We start from the raw sequence: 17,352 nt of genomic DNA, 5'->3' as shown, positions 1-17,352 counted from the left end.
ATAAAGAGAAACAGGAAAACAATAGTGAGAATGCTTAACAGCATTCTCACAATAATAATAATAAAGAGAAACAGGAAAACAATAGTGAGAATGCTTAACAGCATTCTCACAATAAAGAGAAACAGGAAAACAATAGTGAGAATGCATAACAGCATTCTCACAATAATATATATGTGAGAGAACAAAGGTTGTGCCCTTGCCGAAGGCAAAGCACACCCAATGAATGGCTTAAAAGTGGTGTAACAATTAGGCCTACTTGCCAAATGTAGCAAATAAACTCGCTAGTGTAAGCTATCCGCCGGCACACGTGTGGCGAGCGTGCATTTGCCCCAACACTTTCGACTCAGCGGAGTAGTGAGCGCATTTAATCTATTAAAAACGGATTTCAAATTTTAACCCGTTTACTCTGTTGACTATTACGCACTACTTCAAAGATGACTGCAACAAGTGATGCACCTGTGAGTCACAGTGATCTCCTAGCTACAGCCAACCCGGCCCCAGAGGCAGCATCGACCACCCCCATTGCTGCTAACTCTATCGAGCATAGACTGTATTAAAAAACGAGTCAATGCAGATGGTTACCGAAAACGTCGATTGTATTGGAAAGAAACAAGGTAACTATGTCAAACTCCTCAACGTGTCCCTATCACAAAATCACAATAAAATTATCAGAGTAGTAGCATTTTTAGCTACTAGCGTGTTAATTAGAAAGCTAGCTGACATGACATTATTTTATTAGCTAGCAAGCTGGCGCATATGTCTCATTTTGCCCCACCACTTTTGGACCTGTGGTGCCACCTCTGCTATGAATTTTGATGCCCATGCAGACAATTGGCCAGATGTAATAAGTATCTCAATATAACTTATGGCTTAAGGCAGTGTTAATGTTTTTTGTTTTTGTTGTTTGCCAAGTTGAATATATATATATATATTAAAAAACGTTTGCTTACTTAATACCCAAGGAAAAGACAAAAGTAACAATAAGAGCGACAAGTAAAACAAACATTGCAACAGACAGTATGACGGTGATGACAATCATGGCTCCACTGCGTGCTGACAGGTCCTCGTCTATTTGGTTGTAATTTTGGACTGCATTAAAAGGCAAAGTTTAAGTTAGAAGTAGCCTAAAACACAGGAACTCAAAATACATGCTATTATAGTCAGAAACACGTTTGAAGATTCATTATTGATTGATGTGACCCCTTTACAACGAAATACCATACAATGGAAATATAAAGCAACCAGAGGACAAACCTGTAGTTTGCTCGGACAGTGAGATTAGTAACTTGGTAGCAAAGTTGTCTTGTGACAATTAAGTGACCATTATTCTCACTGGCTGTGATGACATCTCCTTTGAATCGACAGGGTGGTACAGTGAATATATTTGCCAATATTTCTGTGAAATGAAAGTCTACTTTTACCCATGTTGAGTGTACGATAGCAGTAGGCCTACTAGGCTAATGACACATAAGGCAAGTAATGTTTCAGCTCCAGACAACTGTTTACGAAGTAAAATCATTTTGATCCTGAAACCAAACATATCTGACTCACTTTGCTTTAGGCCTACTGTTTGAGAAGATAAGCAGGTATACTCACTGCTCTTGCTGGTGTCCGTCCTGTTATATTCCAAAGTGACACATAGAGAACAAGGAGGGAAACTCAAAAGTGGAGAATCCATCAGTCTGCCCGTGACAACTCCATCTGAGTCTTTTAGGAAGTAAACCTGGAATTCTGGAAAATGAAAGTAAATGTAGGCCTATATTTATAAATGATAATCCTTTTATGTTTAATTAAAATCAGTAAGCGCTTGGCCAAAACTGGGAATTTCTTGGGCATAAGCGTAGGCTTACAATGTACTTTGCAACTGTTTTTTGCAACAAATACTAATGGTCTTGAATATAAATGTATTACAGATAGGCTACAGTATATAAATACAAATTATCACGCACCTGCTCTGGAGAGAGTGAAAAGCAGACCTGGGGCCTGTTGCACAAAACTAGGATAAGGGATTAAGCCAGGATATCTTGGTGATCCTGGCTCAATTGATCCGTAATCCGGTTGCACTAAAGATGGATAGGGGGCAGGAGGATATGTTATGGTATAAATTACCATGGAGATTTATTCTGTGGAGCTAGCCTGCTCCAGACCAGGCTAAATTCCAGGATCTATTTAATCTCATCCCTAATGTCAGTCAGCAGTCACCACAAATGGAAACCAATAGTTATTTCACTGCTCACTATACATTGTTATCACATATAACTAGACCCACTGTCATTATTTAAACGTTTGTGATCATTAATTTCAATGATTTTGGATAAAAAATGATTTTTAGATGATGTTGCTATCATTAGATAATTTACAGTTTCCCATAGACTATAAGGCTATATATAAAATGATAGAATATTAGGGCCACAGAGGGGAAAAAAACACAAGTCATAATATTGTAACCAGTTGTTTTAAAGGAGGACAGTTGTTAAAATGACAGATGTGGGGCATTTCGTGAAATTGTACTTCAGTATGGTTTCATAAACAAAGACATGCTGATGTGCCAGAATATTAAGTATCACATTGTCATAAGTATCAAAACTGTAAAAACAATATGTAGCTTTTCTGCAGAAAGAACCAGCCTCATAAATTTATGACTTTATCCTTTTTCTTCAGTGTGGCCCTAGTACTCTGTCATATAAACAAATACACATTCCATATGAATATAAAAACACAATGTGTAACATTATGTTCCTTTATTGAATAAGGACAAAACAAAGCAGGTAAACCATCAGCTCCTTTCGAAACTGAAGTCACAGTGACTCTACAAGATGGAAAGCACAGAATCCAAGCATATTATACAAAATGATACATACACATTCAAAGGTCTGTATATAACACACCCTGCATGTCTGCACACTAAAATAAATGCAGGACAAATCCATACACATCAACTGAACAGACAAATGAATGGATGCAGTAGCCTCCCTGCAGCCTTGTATTACACACAGTATACCGCACAAACATCATAAGAGGCCAAATTCGTAAAAAAACGAACCCAAAAAAACCCAAATTCCTCTGCCACCGCAGGACATATTTAACCAAAATTGAAAGCACACATACTAACTAAAATAATTCAACACATATTGGTCCCTCAGCAGCCGACCACTGTCGTCATCAGGGAAGATTGCCGGATTGTCCCAGTCCATGGCTGGTGGCACTCTGGGGGCCCTCTCCTTCCTCAGGCAGGCCACATTGTGGAGGACAGCACAAGCCACAGTAATATCACATGCCCTAACAGGGCTGACCCTTAATTTGTGAAGGCAGTGAAAGCGTGCCTTCAGGAGGCCAAAGGTCATTTCAACTCTGGCCCTGGTCCTGGCATGGGCATGGTTGTAGGCCTGCTGTGCTTCCTGGGGGTCTGTGAAAGGTGTCAGGAGAAAAGGCTGGCAGCCATACCCCCTGTCTCCCAGCAACACACCAGAGAATTCACCTGTCAACACAAAATCTCATCATTACTACGTCATAAACACAGTGATATTCTTGACACAGCCATGATGGTTATAAATAGGGGTTGTGTGGCTTACCTTGTGATAGGCACTGATAGATTTCAGAGGCCCGAAAGATTCTGGAGTCATGGACTGAGCCAGGCCATTTTGCCACAACATTGCTGATCACACAGTCAGCATTGCAGACCATCTGAAATCATAAGATGAGGAATATTACACCAATCAATGCACATCACTGGCAATGCAGAGTGTTCGTCAATGGACAATATCAAAAAGTTATGTTCACCTGAACATTAATGCTGTGAAAGGATTTCCTATTCACAAAATCGGCCTCATGGGCACCTGAGGGGGCTTTTATCCTTATGTGTGTGCAGTCCACTGCACCAATGACATTGGGGAAACCTGTCACACAAAGTAATGAGTATCCTACTATGTGTTAACAGTTGTCCTGTAATTTGTAGATCCTCTTACCTGCAATCCTATAGAACTCCTCTTTGATGTCACAGAGTCTTCTGTGGCCAGGGAAGGAGATGAAGACATCTGCTAATGCTTTGATAGCCAGACACACACTCCTTATTGTGCGGCAAATTGTGGCCTTGTTCAGCTGTTCTGCATCCCCCACTGAGTACAGGAAGGCTCCACTAGCAAAAAAGCGCAAGGCCACACAAACCATTTGCTCCACACTCAGTGCATGGCTCCGTGCAGTGCGGTGCTTAATCCTGGGACCCAGTAGTCTGCATAGATACCTGATGCCATCTGCAGAAAACCTGTATCTTTCATATAGATGGTCATCAGGGAAGGCCAGTGGGTCCAACCGGTCCCTGAAGACCCTTTCTCGCCTGAAGGCTCTCCTCAGCACAAGTGCTTCTTCATCCACCACATCTCGCACGAATGGGCATGCCATTGTCAGAGCAGAAAGGAACACACAATTTTGGGCCTTCATATAGGCTAGTGGCCACACCTGGTGCTGGGGGGGTGGGCAAAAGAGGGCGATGCCTTATAACGATGACTTGGTTGTACTGATTGCTGGGAAAATAAAAAAAACCTTAGAAAGATGCCACCGTCCTGTGTGCTCACAATAAGAGCTCATATGTCATGGCTCACTTGACTTTACGAGAATATACCTAATTTTTATTTTCAGCTGTGTCATCTTCTTGGAGCTGGGGGAGGAAAGAAAAATAATGATTAATACATTTGTGTTACAGTTAGCATACAGTGTACATTGAAGGCATATCTCACCTCCCTCTCAAGTTTTTTTATTTCAAGGTCCAGTTTCCTAATTGTCCTCTTTTTTATTTCGGACTCCAGTGCAAGATTTTCCATCTTTTTCTTCTTGTACTGAATGTCTATGTCTGCCAGTTCTATTTGGCGCCGGAGGTGGTTGCCATACAACTTTCTGATAGCTTGTGAGCTCTGTGAACACAATACAATTAGCGCAGCTGGAATTTGGCAGGATGTGGTGTCCTTTTATTAATACGCACTATGTTGCCAGGCTGGTTTTCCCACTGTATAGCATCTGGGTCCTGTAAAAGAAATTAGATTTTTTGATTTTGATGAGGACTCCTCACCATTGTAGAGTAAATAGTACTTTCACAGTCTTAACATGATACCTCATGCCTTCTGGAATCCAGAGAGATGGTCTCCTCCTCATCATCGTCTCCATCATGTGCTGTTGCTGCTGCACTGGGGCCTTCACCCTATCACATTTAATCGGATTCATATTGAAGCTAGTAGACAAGACATGCCAGGCCTACAGTATGCCTTTGATGGAGTACTCACTGGATCAGCATCGTCTGGTGCTTGTGCTGGTGGCTCTAACAGGAACACAGTGCTGCCAGACACTGCAAGGCAATAGGTAAACCAAAGTCAGACAGTCCAAATTGATTCAATATGAATGTGGTTGTATCCCATGTAGAGATGGAAGGACATACCTTGAATGAAGCGGGTGGCATCTTGGGAGGAACCTATGCTCGTCTCTTTCCCCCCAGGGATCCCCTCTAAGACGGGCCTGCCTTTATTTAGCTCCAAGGCCATGTCCTCTGCTGGGGTAAGGTCAGCCTTTGGTGACCCACCACCCGTGCCTTGTCTGTGGGTATTCTTTTTCACTGCTAAAACAGTACAGACAATGTGTGAGCAGGCACCTTCTGGGTACAATATATGCTTGTGCTTTGTTAAATATTAGTCAGGGACCATACCATTCTGCAGAATGTTCTTGTATTTGATTTTGACCTGCTGCCATGTCCGTTTTGGCCCGTTCATGTTTAATCTACACACACACACACATATTTAATGGAGTCACACTGCAAAAAATTACTTGGTATTTTTGTCTTGTTTTCAGTAAAAATATCAAAAAATTTATCATAGCTTTATACAGTGTGATGGAGTTACTTTACACAATTTCACTCATATCTGCAGTGCATTTCAATAAAAAATTTAACCGTTTCATAATTACAGTACAACTGCATTTTTGGAGATGTGAATTAAATATTTGAATTGTAATTGTGATGTTTCAGCGGAGCGGTGAGTATGTAATTGTGCACTACTTACGCATTCAGGCGGTCTGCAATACTTTGCCACGCTTTTTCTCTTTGCTTTATCACTGTGGCGGTGTTGCCTTTCTTCTTAATTATATCTTTTACCTCCTCGTATGCCTCCATGAGGATTTGTGCTTCCGACGGGGAAAAGTACGCGGCTCTAGTTGCCATGGTAAATCAGTTAATCTGTGATCTGTGGCGGGGTCTATTTGAGTGAGCCGTGAGCGCGCACCTATCCAGGATTGGTTTCACCTGGCTTAATGAATCCGTGTCTGCTCATCCTGGCTTGGTCTTTGTGCAACCAATTAAGCCTGGACGCACATGTTTTGGCTTCATTGAGCTCAGCTGAGTCATTTATCCCGGATGTCTTAATTCTACTTTTGTGCAACAGGCCCCTGTAACGATTATCATTCCCTTTGTCATTGTTTTTAAACCGTGATGAGTAGGTGAGACCCGTGTAAACACTGGATGAAATTGGAGCATAGGGAAGAAGATGGAATCATTAGAAATGGTCTGAGCATGAACCAATCATAAAGAAGTTCTTCACAGTTACAAAAGGGAGAAACAGGTTAGACCAGGTTGACCTGTGTTCAATTGAGACTTTGGGCCACCAGGCTTCAGGGCTGTCAGCATGGAATCAGAAGCTATTGAAGGAAATTGTACATAAAGATCTCCCAAACTAAGGTTAAAAAAAACAACATGAATTCTGAACAGCCCGAAAGATGTGATCTGTAAAGGTTAAAGAAGTCAACCAAGGTGAATGGACAGAAATCAGATATCAAGACTACAGCTTAACATGTCAGTTAATGCAGTAATTTAGCAATAGCTATAATTCCACAATGGCCCTTCATCTATATGTGAAAGTTGGGTAATTTAGCTCAAGTCAGCAGATGTTTTGTTTATCTCAGCTTTTGGCATGTAGAGCGAGAAAGTCCATATTCCCTTGGTGGTAATGAGTAAGGAACCAGCATTTGAATGAATCCATGCATGTCACACACATTAGTTATTGTAAAATAGTTACTAGTGCTGTCAAACGATTAAAATATTTAATCGCATTAATGTCATAGTTAATGACACATTTTTATCTATTCTAAATGTCCCTTGATTTCTTTTTGGCCCATTATTTGTTCTCATTGTAATGCTCTTATCAACATGAAACATGAAAAAAGTGGATCGGCTTGCTTCGTGCAAATGTTTTTTTTTTAAATTGAAAACATTGCAATTGCCTGGCTTTGACGAGGGGGCGGAGAATTCGCATCAGCTGTGTGCTTGGCCATCAAGTGGTATTTCAGACTGGACGTGCTGCCATGATAACTAAGTTCACAACGACAAAACACACAGATCACTATGGTCTTGTCAATGGAACCATTTGTCTATGGCAAGCCGTTTTATCATTTAACCAATGAATTCTTGATATCAAAAATTCGAATTTTGGATATCAAGAATTCAATTTTGGATATCAAGAATTCCCATTTTGGATATCAAGAATTGCATTTTGGATATCAAGAATTCCCATTTTGGATATCAAGAATTGCATTTTGGATATCATCAATTCGAATTTTGGATATCAAGAATTGCATTTTGGATATCAACAATTCGAATTTTGGATATCAAGAATTGCATTTTGGATATCAACAATTCGAATTCTTGATATCCAGAATTGAATTCTGGATATCAACAATGTATGCTAATGACTTTCATGTGGGCGGGAGTAGGCAGGCTACGTAAATTCTGTTTGCAAAGGCGTAACATTTTCTACGCTAAGAGCGTTGCCCACTGCGGCCATCCGTTGGCGTTCGGTTTAATTCAACATTGATTTTGAAAATGGATGAAGTTGGATGTTTTGAGACCCCAAAAAACGTAATCATTGTCCTTTTTTTATTTTTATGAATGTATTGTATGTGTAACATCGTTATCTGGGTTCAGATTAAATTCCACTAAATTGGCAGAACTACGCCATCTACTGTTCAAATGTGTACCTGCTCCGAGTAGCAGGTACACACGAGTAACATACGCACGAAAATGTATGAGACTATACCACCCAATACTTTGAAGCACTACTGGCATACATTAAGCTTTAAATTATTTGTAATAAAACTACTAAACTTTCCTCTTGGAGCTATAGATGCTAAACCTTCCAACACAATCCAAAACCAGCTCATTTTACATAAGTATGGCCTATGTTGTTCATGTGGGAGGGAAAAGGCAGGCATTGTGTTTTATTATTTCACAAATATGTTGAAATGATGCAGTTCATAACAAAAGATGCAGTCATTAATTCCTAGGACTGGCATTTCCAATGGGTGTTATTAAGTGCTTTGAGCGGCTAGTCAAATCATTCATCTGCTCCTCGCTGCCCCCCACCCTGGACCCTATGCAGTTTGCATACCGGTCCAACAGGTCTACAGACGATGCCATCGCTCTGACTATGCACACCGCTCTCTCCCACCTGGACAAAGGGAATACGTATGTGAGGATGCTGTTCATTGACTACAGCTCAGCATTCAACACCATCATCCCCTCCAGACTGGTCTCCAAGCTTGTGGACCTGGGACTGAGCACCTCCCTCTGCAAGTGGATCTTACACTTCCTGACGGGGAGGCCACAGGTGGTGAGAATCGGTGACCGCACCTCCTCCGTACTGATCACCAACACAGGCACCCCCCAGGGCTGTGTGCTCAGCCCTCTCCTGTTCTCCTTGTTCACTCACGACTGTGCGGCAACGCACAGCTCCAACCTCCTTGTTAAGTTTGCTGACGAAACAACCATCGTGGGCCTCATCTCTGACAGTGACGAGTCAGCCTACAGAGAGGAGGTTGACACCCTGACATCATGGTACCAGGACAATAACCTCTCTCTCAACATCAGCAAGACCAAGGAGATGATTGTGGACTATAGGAGGCGGCAGGAGGAGGAGCATGCACCCCTACTCATCAACGGATCTGAAGTGGAGAAGGTCAACTGCTTCAAGTTCCTCGGGGTGAACATCAGCAACGACCTCATCTGGTCTGTTCACACGGACAAGGTGGTCAATGCGGTCCGTAAACGCCTCTTCTTCCTGAGGTGACTGAAGAAGTTTGGTATGGACTCAGTCATCCTCACTAACTTTTACAGATGCACTATAGAGAGCATTCTGACTGGTTGCATTACAGTGTGGTATGGGAGCTGCACAGACAGGGACCGCAAGGCCCTACGAATTGCGGTCCGTTCTGCTGAGTTCATCATCGGCAGGAAGCTCCCAGCCCTACAGGACACCTACCACACACGTTGCCTCAGGAAAGCTGGCAGGATTCTAAGAGACTGTTCCCACCCATCCTTCAGTCTCTTTACCCCGTTGCTTTCTGGCAGGCGTTACCGCAGCATCCGGTCGCGCACACGCAGACTGGACAATAGTTTCTACCCAAGGGCCATCAGGCTTCTGAATGGACACTGATATGGACATTGATTCACTGCACACTAGTCACTTATACACTGTCACTTTCAGTACTGGTTGCACTATCAGTAACACTGCACTACTGTACCTCACTGTACTTCGCCACCAGGCTCCTGTATGGTCATTGACATAGTCACTGATCTGCAATTTTGCACTATTGTACTGTACTCCACCTAGGTTAGAATAGGTTATAGGGTTGTAATAGGTATTATGTGCATTTAGGGTTAGTATGGTGTATTATTTATTGTTATCTGTATATTTAGGAAGTTTTAGTATTAGGGTTAGTATAATCGATTATTTATTGCTATCTGCATATTTAGAAAGTTTCACTTATTTAAGCTCAGCATAGATGTAAATTATGATCTGTGTACTTATATGTTATGCCAGGTGCTTGCGTTGTCTTGTCTTAAGAATTTCAGTGCCCAGTCTGACCTTGTGTTGTTCTGTGTACCTGACAAATAAAAGACTTGAACTTGAAGCATTCCAATTACAGTCCTAACTTGGACACACATTGCATCACTGTGTCTGTCTCACTGTACATGCATGTATGGGATTTCCCATGTACTTAAGTTATACACTAATCAATACAACTTTCACAAATCAATAGAACTAGTCATTGGATACTTAGTATGTTGTCATGTGAGTTTGTTATTGATAAGAGTAGATAGTGTGTAGTCAGGTTGAATAGATGTTCAGGGTCACGAGAAAGTACTGGGTGAACGTCCCTTGTGATGGCGGGGAGAGCTCCACCTATGATCTCTCTCTGCCCTGAGTGGTCATGGGCTGGGAGCTGGGAATCTTTCTCTGTGACTGTTGTAACACCATTAATACCTGACTATCAATATCCATGTTGAATTTATTTCACCCTATAAAACACGTTCCCCCGACCTTTGAAGCTGGGAAACATGATTGAGACCTAAGCCTGGTGTTGTGCCGTCATTTATTGTCAGAGGTCTGTTTTCTCTCCCAATCTGCAGATCAATAATACATCTAGTCACTTATAAGAATACAAAAATACAGAACTGAACTTAAGTCTCCGTTAATGAAGACGAACAAGACACTTTCTTCATCAAAGGTGAGTTCTCTGCTGGGGATCATGCTGGACAGCTTGGAGAAGGAGGCTGAGAGTAGCTGATGGCCATCATGGACAACCCATCTCATCCCCACAGTGATGATGCAATGGAGAACCCGCAGCAACAGAATAGACAGCCACAATAATTAGAGGCCACACTACAATTCATTAGCTAGTAAAATAAATGCAGATATGATCAATTTTATGAATACAATGAAATAAACACAATGGAGATGGTGTATTGCAAACAAACTTTATTAAAAGAAAGTGATTATAATTCGTACAATATAAATGTGACTGGATTTATTTAATAGCTTCACATAAAACATTACATTGATACCTGCCCCCTCTAATAACTACTTATCCCTAGCACATGAGATGTAAAGGTAAAAGTTTGTACACAATATGGGCACATTCCTCTGATCTAACGTTGCTGACATCAAATATCAATCAAATAGTAGTCGGAGTATGAGGTGTTGTCTTCTGCTTTTGCTGGTGAGATCAGATTGGATTACCTTTAAAGTCACATTCATATTTGTGCATGTTCAGAAGACCAGCAGCTTAATAAACATAGGTGAACGGTGTCCTTTCTTCAGACTGAATCCAGACGAGCTGTTCAACCAGGTAGACAAGGTCCACCATGTGGGCTGTGGACAGCGGCTTTGTCAGGTCAGCTTGGTGTTGTCAGGCCAGGTAGTCATGATCCAAGGACTCTGGGCCACCTACAATTCAATAGGAAACCAGAGAAATAAGAGGGAACATTTTTTAGATCAGGGGTATTCAACTTCTATGCAGTCTTGAGTCTGCAGTCTTTCTGTTTTACCTCATCACCGTCACTCACCCTCCCAGCAGTGTCACAGATAAAATGTATGCCCTGATTGGAGCCTTCAAATGAATAAAAAAAACTAGCTTGTCCAGAGTTACATATTAAGGGACTTAGATTAAAAACAATACCATCATCAGAATTGTGACTGACCCTAGTTCCACATCCCACACATCAAGAAGACATGTCTGGGGAAATTAGGACGTTGTGTCACCATACACCATAGGCTACCAGAGTATGTCTCCTTAGACAGGCTCTGGCATTACTTTTCGCAAGCTACTAGTCTGTATAGTCCAGCAGTCTCCAAACCTGTTTCTGAAGAGCTACTTGCCTGTAGGTTTTTGATCCAACAACACTCATTTGACCTGATACGAGTTACCTGATCAACCAGATAATAATTAGAATCAGGCGTGCTAGTGTTGGACCTTAAACCTACTGGCAGGTAGCTCTTCAGAAACAGGATTGGAGACTCGTATAGTCTATTATATTCATATCTTTTCACGTTTCATGATGAGCTAGCCTAGCTAGCTAGAGTACAGTAGCATTAACGTGTGCTTGCTAGCTCGACTGTAGTGCTAGTTATCGAACAAAACAAAGTATAAAAGCCAAAACTAGTACAGTACCTCTTTTGTTGGGTGGTCCACGTAGGTTTCTTATGAGATTATGAGACTTTTTAATTACAAACACTTGCACAGACATCTTCCAACCCGTCTGCTACGGTACGAGCAGACTAAACCCAACAGAATCCCAACTCTTGCGTAGTGTACGCAACGTTTTTTTAAACTCCCCCCACTCCCCTACCCATTGGTTTACAGCTTTAATTACGCAAATGTATGCTAACTTGATATCCATAATTGAATTTTGGATATCCAGAATTGCATTTTGGATATCAACAATTCGAATTGTGGATATCAAGAATTGCATTTTGGATATCCACAATTCGAATTTTGGATATCAAGAATTTCATTTTGGATATCAACAATTCGAATTTTTGATATCCAGAATTGCATTTTGGATATCAAGAATTCGCATTTTGGATATCAACAATTCGAATTTTGGATATCCATAATCATTTTGGATATCAACAATTCGAATTCTTGATATCCAGAATTGTATTTTTGATATCGAAAATTGGAATTGTTGATATCCAAAATGGAATTCTTGATATCCAAAATTCGAATTCTTGATATCCAAAATGCAATTCTTGATATCCAAAATTCGAATTGTTGATATCCAAAATGCAATTCTTGATATCCAAAATTCTAATTGTTGATATCCAAAATGCAATTCTTGATATCCAAAATTGGAATTCTTGATATCCAAAATGCAATTCTGGATATCCAAAATTCGAATTCTTGATATCCAAAATGCAATTCTGGATATCAAGTTAGCATACATTTGCATCAAATTTGCTACTTAAAACTAAACCAATGGAGTTGAAGAGTGAACACATGCGCAAACGCCGACAGTGAAAATCTTTGAGTTCTTTCCATGTTGCAAGAGATGGGATAGCAAGGCTACTGCAAGGGCGATTTGTACAGGAATTTTTTGTAATAAGCAGGTTTATTAACATGGAACAACTTGTTGTCTTCAGTCAGGGAGTCTTTTCGCTACAACAACCACGGTTAAACTATAGCAACAGGCCTTTCTCAAAATACTGATATTAAAACTTTTCTATAGCAATGTGATGAGAAAAGGCCATAGATCCTGTAGGGATAGGAGATTTTACCGCGGGTGCATTTGCACCCCCTACTGTTGGCATGAAAACATTAGAATTTTCAAATTAATGCAAAAAACGATAACATGATTATTTTGGATTGTGTTTTTGTAAGCAATTTTTTTTTTACTATCCTTTGCACCCCCATTTTAAAAACTTAGAATCGCCTATGCCTGTTATGCTACACAAAGTTTATATACTTATAGAGAATAGTGCTTAAATAGATTACTATATAGCAGCCCTTCGTGACCAGTGACCAGTGTCATAGTGAAACCTTTTGGGTTCATAACATAAATTATTGTTTGTTATTGTATTTCCATTTTTGTATTATGTTAACTTGACATGAAAGTTATATAATGTAACTAATTCCTATCTACAATTTTATGAATAACAGACACTGTGAGAAGAGGAAGGCGGCCGAGGTCAATGACAGTACTGAATCTTTTTCTTGTGGACCGAATGGACTGCAGTAGAGTTCCCACAGATGGCCAAAAAACTCGCTTAACCCAAGCTGGTCTTGGTAAGTGCTGTGATAAATTACAGAGAACAAAAATGTTTATTGATTTCCATTTAAATGTCAAATCCTAAAGAAAGTGTAACTACAACAACCTGTTTCCAAATTACTTTTTGTTAAAGGTTTTGCGAATTTTATGCATTTGTGTGTGGGAGCTTTCCGTCTGAACCTGAACTTAATAGGTTTCACTGTGGCCAAGGCAAATAAACAACGAAGGTTGATGACACTTCATGCCAACTCTTTGAAGGATCTGAAGCATCAGTTACGAAAAAGCCATCTTTATATAATTCCACGTGGAAACCTCTTATCTGGAAGTCAGGTGTGTTCAAAGTATGTGTTTTGCATCTGAAATAATATTTTATGAAAGTTACACTCTGGAGTCTCCCAGCACTCCACATTTGTATGATGCTATGAATGTGAAGTGTTTCTTTTTTGCGTGACATTTGAAATTGGTGATGGAGTACACATTGGAATGAGGTATAACAAAGTTCCTATTACATTAAACTAGACTGAAGGTACATAAGTGTGGAATGTATTTTCAACAGATGTCTGCAGCAGTGGTCAACCCCTCCACCACACCTGCTCAGTCCAGCCAAGTAAGTTGCGTTCACTTACTCCAGTTTAGTTTTAAGGCTGACATGAACATCAAATTCAGATTCTCAAAGTTCCTATTACATTGGACTAGACTGAAGGTACCTAAGTGTGGAATGTATTTTCAACAGATGTCTGCAGCAGTGGTCAACCCCTCCACCACACCTGCTCAGTCCAGCCAAGTAAGTTATGTTCTTTTAAAGGACAGTTAATCCCCAAATAATGGCAGTTTGTTTGATCTACTAAACATGAAATTATGAACAATCGATAGAATGATGTAAATTGGGGGCCAGAAAGATCCACAACAATTACAAAGGGTTGACTGTGTTCAGAAAGACCCCGAATCATTTAACCAGACAAAGCAAAAAGTGGTCAGATGAGTGAGGCCATGCGGTACAAGCGACTTCACAATTAATGGACAAGTTGAAATATAACTTAATACACATAATATTTCCTTACGTGACATATCATGTGGTCAGCCTGTTTGTATTCTAGAAAAGGTCATACCTGACAGTATCGTAACTCATTGAACCCTGTTCCCTGAAACAAGTAAGGCCCTTATGTGGACTGGGGTGAGCTCCACAGCATGACCTCTTGGCTTAGAAGGAGAAAAACCTCTTTCTCACAGAAATTCTGCATATCAATAATATGAAGTAGTTATGTAATTATTTTACAACAGATGTCAGCAGCAGCATCAATGGAAAATTCATTAGAGAGAGACATGTCATTTCAGGTAAACTCAAATTAATGTTGTGTCATCATTGGCCGCGTTTCCCGCAAATTTGCAAGAGCTTAACTTGCCATCCTACTCCTCATGGATGGTGTGAAAAAGAGGTCCTGGTCCTTCACACAGAAGTACTCAAGACGATCTTTCTCGAAGGGGGCAGTAAAATACTCTGTCTCTTTGGAAAGCAGCTCCTCGCTGGGGTAGAAGTATTTGCTTAGGCAGGAGAGGAAGCTAAAAGGTGAAGACTGGGACGAGAGATCGTTTGGCTGGATGGGCATCTTGATGTGGAGAACCTCAGCATAGGTGCACAATAAGTCCCATGGCATGTGGACCTTGACAAACGAGCTTCTTAGGAGCGCTGTAAGAGCGTTCTAGAGCGCTCTTAGAACACTCCTAAGAAGCTCGTAGTGTTAAGAGCTTCTTAACGAATCTGGGAAACGCGGCCATTAACTGTTATTGTCTTACTTAGTTAATTTAATGAAATGAAAATGGAAGAAATTGTTTATATTCTTCTTATAGCTGGAGACGTTGGACCCACTAGAGTGGCAGAATGCAGGAACGCCTGATGTGAGATATTTACGTGGCGTATGTTATAATGAACAACAGAAAGCAGGCACTCTGGATTGTTTTAAGTTTAAGAACATCTTTATAATTGTAATCCATTGAAGGGTTATATATGATAAATTCTGTAAACTTAAAGTACCTTGGCTTGTTTGCATTTTCATAGATTTTCGTATATTTATGTACAGTTTGTATCAACAAAACTTTTTTTGTAGGTGTTTTACAAAATTCCAACAAGCTCAGCAGTGGATGCTTCTCAAATTGTAGACAGGTACTTGCTGTTATTGATAAAGATATTACATTATGTATTTGTAAATGTATTTATTTGTGCCTGAATTTAAATCACCTCCTTATTTTGTGAGCTCCTCGGCACTGCTTACTAGTCAGCATAAAAATGGCATTGGGTCTCATGTTATACTACCCTATAATACTTTGCTTGTATTACACTTGTGTAATTGTGGGTTAGAATGCCCCAGGTTTATTATAATTGTGTATTAGGGTGAGTGAGGGTTAATTTGAGTTATTTTACACATTTGTAGAAATGACTTCATGCTGGTTGAAAACAATGACGATAATGACAGCAGTGATCATGACAGCAGTGGTCATGACACGAATGACGAAAATAATTTCACCACAGTAAGTCTGCTTCATGCTATGGTAGGTTGGTCTTTTAATGAATAATAATCCTAAACCCCTTAGTGTAGCGGTCTAAGTCACTTGCTAAAACTGTTGTAGCACACGGTGCCCAAGCCTTTTTTTAAATCATAGTCACAGAGAAACTTTGATCAATCCTGGAGAATTTGTCAGGGTGTTGGACGTGGTTACCATGCACCTCCTAGCATGAAGCTGCGGGAGTTATATTCTCTAACAAAAGGTTCTGTAGTTGGTCTGCAAAGTTACACCCAAACCATTATCTAAACAGTGCACTGCTGAACTTGCGTGAATGAATAGAGCCTAAATCAGTTTTTCTATTGTGGTACTGTCCCTTCAACTCTTAGCTGTGATATTAGAATACAGGTGTGCTGGACCCCAAACACATTTGTAGCAAGGAAAGAATATTTAGGAAATGTTTCAAAAGGTCAGCCATCAGCTCTGTTTTTAATTAATCATTTTATTTTCATATATTTCCTCAAGGATGAAGATCTTAATCTTGCCACAGTCCTCAAATGTTTCCAGAAACAACACTTCTGCCAAGATGAAGAGGACAGCCAAAGCAGCTCTTCCAACTCTGGCAATGAACTCCATGTTATTGTCCATAGGAGGAAAGTCCTATACAGTGCTTTTAAAGCAATGTCATCACCGTCATTCTGCTGGAAGAAATCTCCAAAGGTGGAATTTGTTGGGGAGGAAGGAGCAGATTACGGGGGGCCACAGAGAGAGTTTTTCCGGTGGGTGATAAGTAATGCAATGATATTAAGAATTATATTATATTTGTATCCCATATTTTTCCCCTCCCAACTTGGTCATGTCAATCTCACTACTGACCTTGACTTGGCAACTCTAAAATTAAATAGTCTGAAGGCCAGAGAATCTTTTTTTTGTAACTCATTATTGATGCTTTGTGAAATTGTATTTTCTCTGTCAAAGACTCTTGATGCAGGATGTGCAACAGTCCGGTGTGTTTGAGGGTCCATCTAAGGAGCTACTGTTCACCTACCATCAGGGCCAGGAACAAAAGTACCTAAAGGTTGGAAAATGCGTTGGCTGGTCGATCGTCCATGGGGGACCGGGATTAAGAGCCCTCGACAAAACACTGTTCGCTTGCATGTGTGGCCACAACCCATCCTTTAGAGATTTCCGTTGGCAAAATCTTGATGAAGATGTACAGAGTAAAATCAAGAAGGTATGAGCAAGCAGTATAACATTTGATTGACACTGAACTAACA

General features: G+C 40.4%; 2 protein-coding genes and 1 long non-coding RNA gene across 5 annotated transcripts; all 3 read right to left on the bottom strand.

Annotated features, from left to right (window-relative positions):
* Positions 1 to 946: 946 nt before the first annotated feature.
* On the bottom strand, positions 947 to 1,989 carry upk2 (uroplakin 2; the record flags this gene model as incomplete). The annotated part of the gene is made up of 4 exons (XM_067257666.1): positions 947 to 1,089; positions 1,334 to 1,396; positions 1,597 to 1,731; positions 1,950 to 1,989. Coding segments are annotated over 4 exons (381 nt in total), but the record flags the coding sequence as incomplete, so codon positions are not given.
* A 714-nt stretch (positions 1,990 to 2,703) lies between these two features.
* LOC136963447 (putative nuclease HARBI1) lies at positions 2,704 to 6,416 on the bottom strand. 3 transcript variants are annotated; one of them, XM_067257589.1, is made up of 13 exons: positions 6,042 to 6,416; positions 5,690 to 5,760; positions 5,426 to 5,602; positions 5,274 to 5,335; positions 5,105 to 5,191; positions 4,976 to 5,017; positions 4,734 to 4,907; positions 4,636 to 4,654; positions 4,241 to 4,289; positions 3,966 to 4,135; positions 3,781 to 3,896; positions 3,573 to 3,684; positions 2,704 to 3,478 (listed from the first exon to the last, which is right to left on the bottom strand). In XM_067257589.1, the coding sequence occupies exons 1-13, from the start codon at positions 6,197 to 6,199 to the stop codon at positions 3,108 to 3,110; spliced, it is 1,608 nt and encodes a 535-aa protein (XP_067113690.1). In that variant the 5' UTR covers positions 6,200 to 6,416; the 3' UTR covers positions 2,704 to 3,107. The 3 variants fall into 3 exon arrangements, with proteins under 3 accessions (XP_067113690.1, XP_067113688.1, XP_067113689.1); XM_067257587.1 differs by having other exon boundaries at positions 3,966 to 4,289; XM_067257588.1 differs by having other exon boundaries at positions 3,781 to 3,872; positions 3,966 to 4,289.
* Positions 6,417 to 10,774: 4,358 nt separating this feature from the next.
* On the bottom strand, positions 10,775 to 12,113 carry LOC136963640 (uncharacterized). The gene is made up of 2 exons (XR_010879005.1): positions 11,980 to 12,113; positions 10,775 to 11,255 (listed from the first exon to the last, which is right to left on the bottom strand). It is a non-coding gene; the product is annotated as an uncharacterized lncRNA (long non-coding RNA).
* Positions 12,114 to 17,352: the final 5,239 nt, after the last annotated feature.

The sequence above is a fragment of the Osmerus mordax genome, chromosome 19, assembly GCF_038355195.1.
Source record: "Osmerus mordax isolate fOsmMor3 chromosome 19, fOsmMor3.pri, whole genome shotgun sequence".
Lineage (NCBI taxonomy): Eukaryota > Metazoa > Chordata > Actinopteri > Osmeriformes > Osmeridae > Osmerus > Osmerus mordax.
The sequence above is the reverse complement of the archived record's forward strand: the minus strand, read 5'-3'. Positions and strand labels throughout refer to the sequence as shown.